General features: G+C 38.6%; 1 protein-coding gene across 2 annotated transcripts in view; it reads left to right on the forward strand.

Moving 5' to 3' along the window:
* Positions 1-622: 622 nt before the first annotated feature.
* tll1 (tolloid-like 1) overlaps positions 623-13,930 on the forward strand; it is a 76,259-nt gene continuing 62,951 nt past the window's right edge. Inside the window, exons 1-2 of one of the 2 annotated variants that reach the window (XM_038271905.1) lie at positions 623-868; positions 3,440-3,846. In XM_038271905.1, the coding sequence (XP_038127833.1) occupies positions 3,666-3,846 (181 nt within the window). In that variant the 5' untranslated portion in view covers positions 623-868; positions 3,440-3,665. The remainder of the gene's footprint in view (positions 869-3,439; positions 3,847-13,930) is intronic. The other variant, XM_038271906.1, reaches the window with a different exon arrangement.

Consider the following 13,930-nt stretch of genomic DNA (forward strand, 5'->3'; position numbering starts at 1 on the left):
ATTAATGTTCTTTTAACCAATAAGTTAGTTAGAGACCACTGTGGAGAAGTTAAGAGCAAAGTGAGGTTATGCACAATTTAGCTTGGAGAATAAGACAAATAGTACATACCTGGCCTTTATGAAAAACCAGGGCAACCATAGTCCTTCAGGAAAAAGAGAATAAACATCCTAACCCGATGTTTTCCACAATCTATAAGGTACAAAACAAGTCAAAATTTAAAAATTATGGCGTAAAAATAACTCTTGGAGGGAGCAATAAGGTATATTTAGCTGATCTAAGCATTCGCTCTTTAGCACCCTCTGCTGGTCGTGCCTTTTACAGCAGTATTACTTTCGCTTTTCTGATCAATAAAAAAACCCAACAATAAATGTTTGACTACTTAAATAAACATACCCCTCATCAGACATTTAATCCAAGTTCGTATCAGGAACTTGATCATGCCTGTTGGCTGCTGCTCATTTAACTTTGTTTCTACTTTTAAAGACACACAGAGGTCATTTGGGGGCAGAAAGATCAACAGTGTGTTGACCCGCAACACATGAACTCTAGATGTGTGTCTCTGCCTCTGTGTGTGTGCTGCCTCCAGGGGATTTGCGTCCATGCCTGCGGGGACGTGGACAGCTTGCGGATGGATTGATAGTGTGACGTCACCTCTCCCCGAGGGCAGGATTAAGTCAGGAGGGACAGAGACAACGCTCCGGTAATCTCCCCGATGATACCAGGGGGGAAAGCGGACACGTTTGGAACCACATCCAATTGGAAAACCCTCGCTCAATAGGAAATAAATCTGTCTGCGTTTACAGCATGATGGGTGTGTTAAAAGCTCCGCGGGAAACCGACGCGCCCCCGGACAGGTAAAGGCAGCAGGTAAGCTGCAGAGACGCACAGAGGGAAGCTCGTTTGCGGAGGATTTATGTTTAAGGTGTTCACAGGCTGCAGCGTCTGTCTGTCAACAACTGCTGCTTGCAGCCTACAGCTCATGGGCAAGTTATAGTTGAAAGATTGAGACCTTTTTGGTGCCAGATTGTGAGAAAATGAACCAATTCAAGTGAGATCATGCAAGCAAGCAGAGAGATGCACCTTGAGGAAATGTGTGTTATTCAGATAAACCGGACTGTTTCATAGTAGGATGGAACTTTTGGAGACATGGTTTATAAAACATTCCCTAAAAATATCAAAATCCTTTAAATAAATCCACATTGAAACACAGACGCATGATCTCCAAGCAAAGGAATATTTGCTACTCATAAAATCAAATATGGCACAAGAAGTATTCTAGTATCACACATCACCTAATAAAGCTTCCTTTATTAGGGGAAAAAATTGCAACCCATGCAGAGAGAGAACGAGATATCAGAATATCCCCTTTGCACATTCTAGAATCATGCAGAGTCCAATTTCCTCCCTTATGCTCTTGTTACTTGAGCTCAGCCAGCATCCTTATTAAGGGAGTTATAGGTCTGGAGACTCAGATAGACCTAAAATGGTTATTTGTGTCCAATTAGCCATTTCAGTTTTCATTTAGCCTTGTGATTTGGATCTAGATTGTCTTGAAAGACAGTTTTGCGTTCCTGCCAGAGACCAACACATTTTTTATTTGAAATCTCTAGGTGACTGAGAGTGCATGATGCCATACCTCAATAATAATACCTGCATGGGTTTGTCAAAAGAACAAGCTGAACAGAAGCACCACAGAGCCTCCACTATGCATAACAGTCAGCATTGGGTTTTATCTCCATATTGAGCCTTTCTTTCAAGTCTTGACAGTTTGGTTTTTAAAAAGGTTATTTTCATTTTATGTAAAAGTGCAATGTTCCATGCAAACTTATGCTGGTGATGGAAGGGAATTCTTTTTTCTATAATACACATTCAAGCTTTTATTGGAGACTTGGGGATACTAATATGTCTCTCTATGCTGCACTGTAGCAAGCAAACAGTGAGCTTTTGAGATTTTTTTTTAACCCTTTCCTTCCAGGCCCCTCACTCTGTTAGGCTCAAGAGGACTGATCATACTTAGGACATTGTGCAGCTTTTACAGTAACGTCGACTGTAGATATGGGACATTTTAGGCCGGTGTCTAGATTCTTGTATTCAGTTCCTGATTTAGAGAGAAAAACACTCAAGTCTGAGGGCTGCTCTCCTGTGTTTCATATTGTATAGAGTGAATCAGAAAGTTAAGGCTCCTTTTCAAGTCATAACTATCAATCAGAACTGAAATAAAAAGTAACTGTTAAATAAAAAAAAACAACTTCATTTACATCTGTAATGTTATTGAACAGCTTATTGTCTTATTGGCTATGTAGCACAAAAGAGACGTATTAATAAATATAGAAGTTGAAGAGAAGCACTGATTAAATTTTCTTCCTCCTAATACCGATTTTCCTATTCATTTGACTTCTGACCCCTTTTAAAAGATTGTGATTTCTTTTGTTCTCACTATACCATATACATTTAAAAAAAAGATATGCATGCAGTTTCCTTGATTGACAGACCTGTTCAAATATAAAATGAGGAGAAGCATATTGGCATTTATATAAAAGCATATGTTCTTATATGCTTTAATATACTTTAACAAGTTCCACATATTTGCACCAAAGAAAATACACAGTTTTATATATTTAATAACAGAGAAATTACACATTTATTTACAATAACTGATGTATAACCATGCAGCTAATAGAAGCACATCCTTCAAATTTCCAAAAATAGTTTTTCCTCATATCACCCCTTTAATAGGGCTACTTTGAACCATTTAGCTGCAGGCCATGTTCTATAAACACTTAAGAGCTGCTCCCCCACTTATATGCATGAAATCGATGTTTTTTTCTGCTTCTTCCATGACAATGAAGAGAATAGTGGAGAATAAAAGACTGACTTCTCACACTAAGGCTACAGCCTAAAGGTGTCTTCTTGTATGCATCTCTTCAAGTATTTATGGTTTGGCTGTCACCTACTTGGCAGATTCCTCTAAATAACCAAAAAATAAAAAAAGAACCTGCAGGCAATTTTGCTAAGGCCCTGTTAGTTTTACCGCTACCGGTTTTATTCATGGAAACAGTCTCTATTTTACGTGTGGAGTCCAATTGCCTGTAATAATCTTGCTGCGCTTCCTCTAGTGTTGGTGCACTGAGATCATAGGATATAGAGAGGCTGACCTTTTTTTTAACTTGGTGTGGTGAAATTTAGCTCCAAAGACTCAGAATAAGAACAAAGGAAAGTTTTGAAAGGGTGCAGGTATGCGGTGGTGCGCGTAAATGAGGATAGACAGGCTGAGTGAGAGGCTGTAACCTCAGAGAGGGAGCGACATCCGCGCAAGCAGGCAGTATGCGACGCGGATGTTTGTTGTGTGCGCGCAGCGCAGACACCGCCGTGCGTCTTTACGCTCAGAAGCTCCTGAGTCCTGATCTCACCGCTACTCTCTAATTTCTTCTCCTCCAGTCTCACCTGAGAAGACACGGCGGAGGACTGCTGGGCTCCTCTGCGCTTTGTGACTCACAGATGCCCCACTTAACCATGAAGGAGCGCAGGAGGCAGTAACTATCCACAGCCAAGCTACCAGAGAGGACCTCGATCATCACCATGAGGACCCTTTGAAACGCTGCTCATCTCCTAAAACAATACAGGAGAAGACCAGTTGTCTCCTATTTGTTCATTTAATCACCAAATGGACCGTGTGCCCTTGGGACTGGCCGCTAAAATGCGCTGGATTACGCTGGTGCTTGCGGGCTTGACTTTCTGGGGGAAACTTACTATTTCTAATTGTTTCGACTACGAGGAGCCCGAATTCGATTACTACGAAGAAGAGAAAGTGGAGAGCATTGACTACAAAGATCCGTGTAAAGCCGGTGAGTCCATTTTCAACAGTTGTATTAAATGAAATGATGAGAGTAATATTTCCTTCTGATCCATACACACATCTGGCTACGATCAGGCACGTGTGTGTGTGTTGGTGGGGATGACAGCGCGCGTGCGTCTTTGCGCTCGTGCGCATTCGATTCTTTTTTATCCATCCTTTATGACTCTAATGTGATCCTGCAGTCGGGAGAAGGTCCTGCTGCAGGATTAAAGTCAAGTTACAGTTTTTAAAGCAACCCCTTTCAGATGGTGCATCATCAGTAGGTTCTGGAAGAGCTCCCGATTTGTGGTCGGGACAGCTGTTCCAGAGAGGGGTTGTGCATGTGTGCAGATGTTCAATCAACCATCAGTGTAGATGAAAAACAGCTGGAATCCAGTGCACCGTGGAAAGCCTTTCTCTCTTTAACACCGACACTCTTTACAATAAAATGTGAAGCCTTTTGCAAGATATTTGGAGCTTCTTTGAGTAAATAATGTTTCATCTAAAGCCACAAAGCGCGTTTCTATGTGTGCATGAAATATCTCACACCTCATCAGCACCTTCTATGTTCAGTGGAATAGCTCACTCCCCTTTTTGGAGCTGGAATGTTATGATTTTTCTCCGATTCTAGTAGAAATGTTGCTTATGGTACCAGTGAAAACTTTCAAAAGGCAATAGGATGCATCACATTTAGGGCGATATCTCTTTAAAGGACACAAGCTCACATAGAAAAAACAATTTTATGGCAGCTGCAAGGATTCCTTCCTTTATTAACTTGAACGTTTCTCATTTTTATCTAAGGTGTAATGAAAAAAAAACGTTTTCTCTCTTCAGAGATGGTTTTTAAGCTTGCGTTTGCCAACTAGATTATTCTCTTATATTCTATTCTCTATCAGTGTAGTTACACTCTTTCTTACCCTTTCTTTTTTACCCTTTTTGCATATCTTATAATGTGTTTTTCAGTGTCAAAACATAATTAAATAATTGTAATTTTCTAAATGTTAAGTCGGTTATGACATACATTTATTTTCTACTTTGTCAGCACAGAGTTAGCAACTTTTGCAAATATCAGATAATTGGTCAGACTCTTGATTGATATGATTATTGACTCAATACAATATAAGCACCAATTATAAATACTTTATATATTATTAGAAAAGGCTTCATAAAGTGAACTTACTTAAACAAAACAGTAATACTTAATATTAATAGGTATGAGAACCTAAACGACCCGATTATTATTAACATAAACTTTAAACAGAAGTGATAGAAGCTGAGTGTTTCTATCAGCATTATTATATCAGAGATTTTAGATGCAGGCCGATATATTTGATATACTTGTTTTTTGTTTTTTTTGGCTGATATCAGACCAATGTCTGCAGCATTTGAGTTTAATGTACTTGCATTTTGCAGCAGTGTTGTCAATGTGCAGTATATTTGGCATCACTATGTCGAGATGTTTTTTACAAAAGAATTTATTTGAAAATAAAAAACTAAACAAATTTAGTATTCTATTACATATGCAGTTGTTTCAAATCAACTGAGATGTGATGAAGCTTGTTACTAGATTTAAAGTCTTTTATCATAGTATTCCTATTCTTCTAGTTATTTAGAACCTGTTAACTGGAGTTTCTAGTTTTTTTGTAGCCCTGCTGGCTGAAATAAGGTGGCTACATTTTTTTGTCATACATACAAGAATGATAAAAATAGTTGTTTGCAAATGTCCTGTTGTAAGCGTTCCATCAGTCAAACAGTTTCAATCTGCAGTTTTTAGAAGTTTGTATTTTTAACAGCTGGCCGTAGGGTTACTGCTCAACCAATTCATAATAATATAGAAATATCTTCCTAACATTTCTCCATAAAATCAAAAAGGCTTAATTTAGCAGTTAATAATCTTAGACATTCAATTTAAATTGAGGTTAAATGAGATTATGCTAAGATATTTTATTCAATGTTTTTAAAGTGTGGAAGTATTATACGAACAAATGACTACTGGGTGTCTGGGGAGTTTTCTTTGCAAAGCTGCAAAGAATACATTGGTTGTTATTTTTTTTAAATCACATAGCTTTGTATTTCCATCAGTAAATTAGTTTTCCTTTAAATATTTATCTCTGCTATTTAAAATAACTTTTCTGGTTTGAAAGTGACAAGAAATTCCCCAGCTGTTGTGAAAAAAAGCTTGAATTTAGTCAAACTGTGTGTTAACCCCCCTGGAGAGGTTTTTAAATTTCTAACAGAGAAAATCAAACCTTTTCCATTTTTTATCTCCCCTGCTTCGTGCAAAAGCATCACAGACTGTTATGAGTTGTTTTGACCGGTGATTAAATTCTTAAGTATGGATTTATGTTTAGTTTTATTTTTTATTTAGGGGTGTCTATATCTTATTTACACAAATATGAACTTCACCCAGAGTGCTAACTAACTATGACCTAACATGCTTTTTGCTCATACCAAACCGGCCAACCCTGTTGAGTAGCTTGTGGGTTGTTTTATGTCTAAATTACACAGATCTGTCTAAAAGTGATTTCCTGTTGCCTCTGTGGCTTTTAGCTGTGCTAAAAACATACAGTTTGTGTTGTGAGACGTGTTTGGATGGAAGCCCAGCAGGTTACACAGACACTACATTGGTTTCAGTGTCTGAGGGAGTTCTGTAGTTCAAAATAATTGAGTGAAAACCGCGTAAGTTGTGTTTTTTCTTGTTCTTTTTTGCTGTAAATACATATGAAAGAAATAACACTCTCAGATTTAGATATGAAGCTTAAAATGGAACATATTTAACAAGTACCCGATATCCTCATATAAAAAGTCACAGAGGTGTGTGATGCTGCAAATGCTAGTATTGGATACCACTAGATATAAGACCAGTACACCAGACACTGATACTTAATATTTTTTAAATATTTTAGTATGTGTCATTAAATTTCAACGAAAACTGATGGAAGGACTCAAGAACTGGTGTCATATACTGATGCACTCTAGTTTCGTAGTTTTAGTGAGGACCAGTGGAGAAATTCTGGATCAACTGCAGCTGACTGATCAACCTTTTATGCCGACCTGTAAAGACACCAATATTATGAATGTGAGAAGAATGTTATCAAACAGACAGGTTTGAATCCTATAATAGGGTTGCATTAAACTGATTACAGTTAATTAAATCCCTTCTCACATAAACTAAGATCACATTTGGCATCATGAAAAGAATGACATATGTCAGTAAAAAGGGAGATTATCATTAAAAGTCATCACGCTCACTCTTTATGTCAATATTTTTGTCAATGGTAGCAGTTGATTTAGTGATAACGGAGAAAAGCTTGTTTTAATCACAATAGAAGTTTTTTTTTAGAGCTGCAGTGAATAAATAGAATGTTGATTTGTATTGGCACGTTTACAGCTTGATTGGCTCTAACTGATGACCTACTGGTTGGGTACTCTGCTGTCTGATACTCTTTCAATACAGGAGGTTTTGAAGTTTGCATGAGTTAATTGCCTTGCCCAGAGGCACATTAACATGTGGCAGGAGGAACCCACAATTTTGTAATTGCAAGACAACTACTTATCCCAGTGATCTACAGGTGCCACCTCAATTGAACTGTATTTTAAGCAAAGCTTCTTTGTGGATCTTTAAGCATTAGTGGTTTAAGGGCGGAGACAGTAAGTAAGGTTAATGTTTGAAACCCTTATAAGAAATACTATGAACAAAATTTTTTTTTAATAACCAATGCAGATAATTTTAATATAATAGAAATAATAATACTAAAATTATCTGCTGTTGTCCTGAAACTTAAAGGAATAGTTCAACTTAGAGAAACCTTTGTTGAAACTTAAAGGAATTGTGGAGGATTTTAGCTAATTTTTGAAAAGTCAATTCCTCTCCACTTTTAAAGAAAAAATGGACATGTACAACCCTGTACCCGCTCCTGAGAGACAATGGCAAATAAACACGTGCTAGGGCATGCACAAGCCCATTTCTCCTTGTGTAAGCTCTGTTTAAAAGTTGCTGTTTGCATCGCTTATACAAGCTTACTTTCCAAAAGAAGATTTACAAATTTTCCACTATGTCAGACTTCTAATACAGCAAATTTAACAATGACCTGCCACATACCATTATCTTTATTCTATTCACAATCTTTGAAACCTTTGTTAAACCCATCTGTGCATCCAACACATATATGAACTGTCACCTAAAAGGTTGTTTTGGAAGTGGTAGTTTAATCTGAAAAAACAAGGCTTTATTCTTTTTTATTAAGAATTCTAACCTCCCTATTTAATATTAGGTGTTAGAATCTTATGTTTTTCGATTCAACTATGAGTTATTATGGTTGACAAATCTATGTATTGGTGTTTAGTTGTCAGTCTAGGTAGTGGGGATCATGTTGGCAGTGTTATCAGATACATTCAGCAGTCACCACTGTTTGCTTCTATTTTTCATGGAGTGACACATGGCTTTTACATTTATGGCTGTATGGTTTTCATGCATAAACACTGGATTTGAACAGCAATATATCTGTTTTATAGTAAGTGACGAATGTAACAGAACACTAGGTTCCCCTTGATGCCCATGCATCACATGTTGGTGCCACTGTGGTCATTTTACTAAAGTCACTGGTTACCTTTCTTTTAGTCTTTCAGTAAAGCAACTGTACAGCTGTCTTAGTGAAACACTTACAAGGTGGTATGGTTTATAAAGGCTCCTTTGTCTGAAACATGGAGATCAACCCCTCGTTCTCCACCACACTAAGGGCCGGATTTATCAAGATCCAATTTTGCGTGCAGTAATTTGCGCTCGCAAACTGGAATTTTGCGCAAGGGGCTGAACCATGGTTTGCGGGTGATTTAACAAGAGCGATTGCGTAACTGGTGGCAGGTGCAAAACTGTTGGAGACGCCCTATTTAAATGATGGTTTTGCGCGTTTTGTGGTTTGCGGAAAAGTAATTTGTAGTTTGTAGTGCATTAAAAAATTTAAATCTTACAGTGACCCCCCCCACCCCCTCCAAAAAAAACCCCGACCTCCCCCCACAGGCGCAGGGGGGAGGTCGGGGTTTTCCGGTAGGGCGTCAGGGCGACATGGCATTTAGAACGTCGTTTTTCAGCACTTCTGAAAAACTAGATTGGGAGATCCCAGCTCTCGCTGCAACCGTACGCTGGAATGACCCAGATGCAAAAAAGTGCAATGTTGCAAGGAGTTTAGTGATATCTGGTATTGCGTGGGTCCTCCTTGTGGCTCCAAATCCATTCGGAGTTCCCCCAACAGCTCCAAAATGGCAATGCTGGATAAACAAAATGTTTTGATGATCGTTTCCTCGTTCATTCAAAAAATATTCACACGGAGTGAAAAAATGCGTTCTCTGCGTCTCCTTGCTTCATTTCCATGTCTCCTTCTTGCGACAATAACCGCTGCCATGTGTGCGCAATTACGCATACAGACCATTTGCACCTTCTTTTGAAACGTGTTAAATATAGAGTCAGATACCGTTAGCAAAATTGCTTTCAGGTTTGATAAATCACTTTGCGAGTGCTAAATTAATATATTTACATGTTCTCCTCCCACAAGACGCACTTTTGCGTGTAAACGCCCCATATTGCATATTCATTGCAGAAAAAGTGCTAAATGGATAAGAGACGCTATTTAGCACGTTTTAAAGACCAAATCCTTTTAGCACGCTGTTGATAGATCAGTTTGTACATTTTTTAGCGTGCGCAGTGAAATAGCTCACGTTTTAATACACGCAAACCTTTGATAGATCCGGCCCTAAGAGTATTTAGCAATGAAGTGAACCACTCCAGAATGTGTCTGTCTGCTGCAGGCGACTGACTCTGCTCTGTACCTTCAACTCCTAGTGATGCCTGGCATCGTGAGTTCCCACATTTTTGATGTTTTCAAAGTATCTAATCTTTATGTTAGAGACCTTGCACTCTGTCATATATGGACATCTCAGGCATTTTTTAAATCTCAAAATGAGTCAAAATCCTTGTCTTCCAATGAAGGTGAGGCTGGCTGAATCTCTCTTATCTCCAGTTTTGTAGTATCCAATCTGTTGTGATACTTTTAGTTATGTCAGTACATCCCACATAGTAAATGAATAAATGGAGGCCACCAGCTAGCAAAATGTCTTTGTTTTTTTTTAAAATACATTTGAGTCAGGTTTATATCTCTTCTGAATCATAGAACTGAGAATCATGATTCTTTTGTAAATGGGAGTTTTTGGCACACCCCAAGCGCATATATTATCTAACAGCTATGAAGTCACAACGTATTTTATCTTTCACTCCTGCGTATACATAATACTGGATTTCATTTTTTTTTTAGTTTTGTATTTCAATGTGCAGCTTGTAAGACCTGGGAGCACAACTCATTCCAGGCCTGACCCTGTGGCATCGGTCTGAGTGGTTGGTATTCCGCCTCCTGTTTTTGCTGGGAAAACACAAGGGGAATATTTGGCTGTCTGCTTATCTCCTCTGAGTCCAGCGCTGGCAGACAGGGGAACGTGCACTTCCAGGTCCTTTGTGAAGTGATTTCCCCACACGAGCACATAAACCCCAAGCTTACTCACACGATGGATACGCACACATGCAAAGCTCCCTCCATTCACCCTCGCTTATCTCTTCCTGGTTGTCTGCATCCTGCTGCTCAGTTGGAGATGACACACAAGCGTGCACACACACACACACACATGCACACGCACATGCTCCTTCCCTCGCTCAAAAGTCATTCATGTTTCCTTCCAAATCACTGCTCTCATAAAATCCTCACACACACTCGAGTGAAAGCTAAACAAACTTAAGTGTTCAAACTCTACAATTTGTTTCTTCAGGAGTGATCCAAGAAAACAACTACCTTTCCCCTTTTTTTCCTAAAGACAACAGTGGTGGAATCACACAAGGGTGCATTGACTCTGTGCTCTGCTCTTAGAGATCCCTTGGATTTATAGGTTTCTAAGGTTTTTAATCATGTATTAGAAGGCTTACATTAAAATTTTAGAAAGATGCCCACTATGTTACTTTAAACCAATGCATCAGATCTAGTGATGTTTGAGTCCTCTCTATCAAGTTACTTTGCTTACCTGGTCTATGATTACAGTATGGAAATGTCACATTTAGACATGTCAGCAGAGTTTGTCTGTACTTGTTTTGGCCCCAGTTTTACCCCATATTGGAGATTTCTTCAAAACAAAACATTCAAACTTAATTTTACACACTGTATCTCAACCATTGTTACCTAAACATTCTTGTCCCTAAGAAGATAAACATGGATTTCTGTGCAATAGTTTTAAACCAATTCTATATCTTTTAGGAATCACATGTTTTTAAACAGATATATTTTCTCTAGTTTTGATCAATATAAAAGTTGTAAAATCGAAAGGGCACCACTTTTAGAGATATTTATATAACTATTTTACAATCTTTTTCAATTTTTCTTTTATGTTTGATGATTGCTCAATATTTAATGCTCTCTGCAAACCAGTTAGGTTCCCCCCAGTGGTTATATAATTATTAGCTAAAATATTAGATGTCTAGCGATCTCATTGAGGATTTAGCAGGCTGAGGTAAGTGAATTGTCTGTGGTGTCAACACAGCATAGCATGGTGTTAGGTAATCCTATTACTTTATCCTTATCCTATATCAAGACATTGCTGTTTATGTGTCCCACCTATGATCTCAAAACTAATGGCCTAAAACAACATGGCACAGTAGCACAGCTGGATGCTTGCTAGAATACCATCCATCCATCCATCCATCCATCCATCCATCCATCCATCCATCCATCCATCCATCCATCCATCCATGGACGAGAGGCAGGATACACCCTTGACAGATCGCCAGTCTGTTGCAGAGCAACAGAGGAATACAAAGAGACACACACACACACACCAAAGGACAATTTAGAAACTGTTATGTCTTTGGACCATGGGAGAAAACTCGAGTATCCACAGAGAATACCATGCCAATTATTTGGATTATAGTTTCATATTAGCTAAAATATGTCAGTAGTGATGTGCACACCCAGGAACCTGAAGCTCTCAACTTTCTCAACCTGTGTTTCAGAAAAGTGCGTACAGTATGTGTGTAGCACTTAGATTTTCTCAAGTCAATAATTACATCTTTTGTCTTTGACATGTCTGTACCTTGCGCAGGGTGCGAGGAGAGGACATCCTTAAAATTAACAATATCAATGGATTTATTTTCTGGTAAAAGAAAGTTAAAATGTGGGAACAGCCCAAAGGAATATTGAATAGAGAATGAGGCTAAGGACACACCCCCAAGATGTTGATAATATGTGCTTACCCTTCAAGATACCATAGCTATCTATGAAATCATACCCAACGATTGATGGAGTCTTGTTCTACCATCCCGTTGCTCACACGATAATATAGTTTTGTATATTGTCAGTGAATTTTTTAGAAAAACAACAGCAAGTTTGAATTTCAGCTTTTGTTTTTTTGGTGTAGTTCAAAGTTATTAAATGTATAAATTATTAGTTGTTACTCTGCACTTAACACCTATAATCTTGGTATGCAAGAACTACCATACCATACCATACCATACCAACTTTATTTATAAAGCACTTTAAAACAACCACAGTTGATACAAAGTGCTGTACAGTTTAAGAACACAACATAATAAAAATAATTTAAAAACAGTTTAAAAGCAAAAAACATACAATTTAAAACTAGATCCCACTGGTGTTGAAAGCCAAGTAAAATAGATGGGTTTTAAAACGAGCTTTAAAAATGGGCAAAGAAGGGGCCTCTCTGACCTGCAAAGGTAAGTCATTCCATAATTTGGGGCCCATAACAGAGAAAGCCCTGTCCCCTCTGAGCTTCCTTTTTGTTCTCGGTTCCTCCAAGAGCAGCTGATTTGCTGACCTGAGAGACCGATGGGGTACGTAGGGATGAAGAAGCTCAGAGAGGTAAGCTGGGGCAAGATTATGCAATGATTTAAAAACAAACATAAGAATTTTAAAATGAATCCTAAAATATACAGGCAGCCAGTGAAGTGAGGCCAGGACAGGGGTCACATGCTCTCTCTTTCGAGTACCTGTCAAAAGTCGTGCAGCAGCATTTTGTACTAGCTGCAGACGTGAGAGCAGCGACTGACTGACACCCAGATAAAGTGCATTACAGTAGTCCAATCGAGTTGAAACAAAAGCGTGGATCAGTGTTTCAAAATGCTGCCTGGAAAGAAAATGTTTCACTGACGCCAATCGCCTTAAATGATAAAAGCTGGACTTAACCACGGCTCTAATTTGGCTGTCCAATTTAAAATCACTGTCCACCTTAAAACCAAGATCAGTAATAACAGGTTTAAAATATACCTGCAAAGGTCCCAGGTCAACAGAGGAGGACTCACAAGAGCCACTGGGTCCAAACACCATCACGTCTGTTTTGTTTTCATTAAAGTTTAAAAAGTTCAAGGCCAACCAAGCTTTAATATCTCCTAGACATGCCAGGAGATGTTTGATTGAATGTACATCCTGCTGCTGTATGGGCAAATAAATCTGACAATCATCAGCGTAACAATGAAAAGAAATCCCATGTTTCCTAAGGATAGAACCCAGAGGCAGTATATAAAGAGAGAAAAGCAGTGGGCCAAGAATTGAGCCCTGTGGGACACCATAAGACATTGAAGCAACAGATGATTTAGAGCCACTAATATTCACTGAAAAAGTTCTCTCCTCCAGGTAAGACCTGAACCATTTAAGAACAGTGCCATCAATACCAGCAATGTGGTGTAATCGCGATATTAAAATATTGTGGTCTACTGTATCAAAGGCAGCAGTTAGGTCAAGTAACATCAGAACAACATGGTGACCAGAATCACATGCAAGAAGAACGTCATTAAAAACTCTTATTAAAGCAGATTCTGTACTATGAAGAGTTTTAAAGCCTGACTGAAAAACCTCCAGAATGCCATTGTCATCTAAAAACTGTGTCAGCTGACAGTACACAATTTTCTCTAAAACCTTAGAAAGGAAAGGCAGCTTCGAAATAGGCCGATAATTAGCCAGAACAGTCGGATCAAGGCCAGGTTTTTTAAGCAGTGGCTGCACTACTGCATGTTTAAAACTAGCAGGGACCACACCTGAGGACAGACT

The sequence above is a fragment of the Cyprinodon tularosa genome, unplaced genomic scaffold, assembly GCF_016077235.1.
Source record: "Cyprinodon tularosa strain WSP-4 unplaced genomic scaffold, ASM1607723v1 ctg81, whole genome shotgun sequence".
Classification (NCBI taxonomy): domain Eukaryota; kingdom Metazoa; phylum Chordata; class Actinopteri; order Cyprinodontiformes; family Cyprinodontidae; genus Cyprinodon; species Cyprinodon tularosa.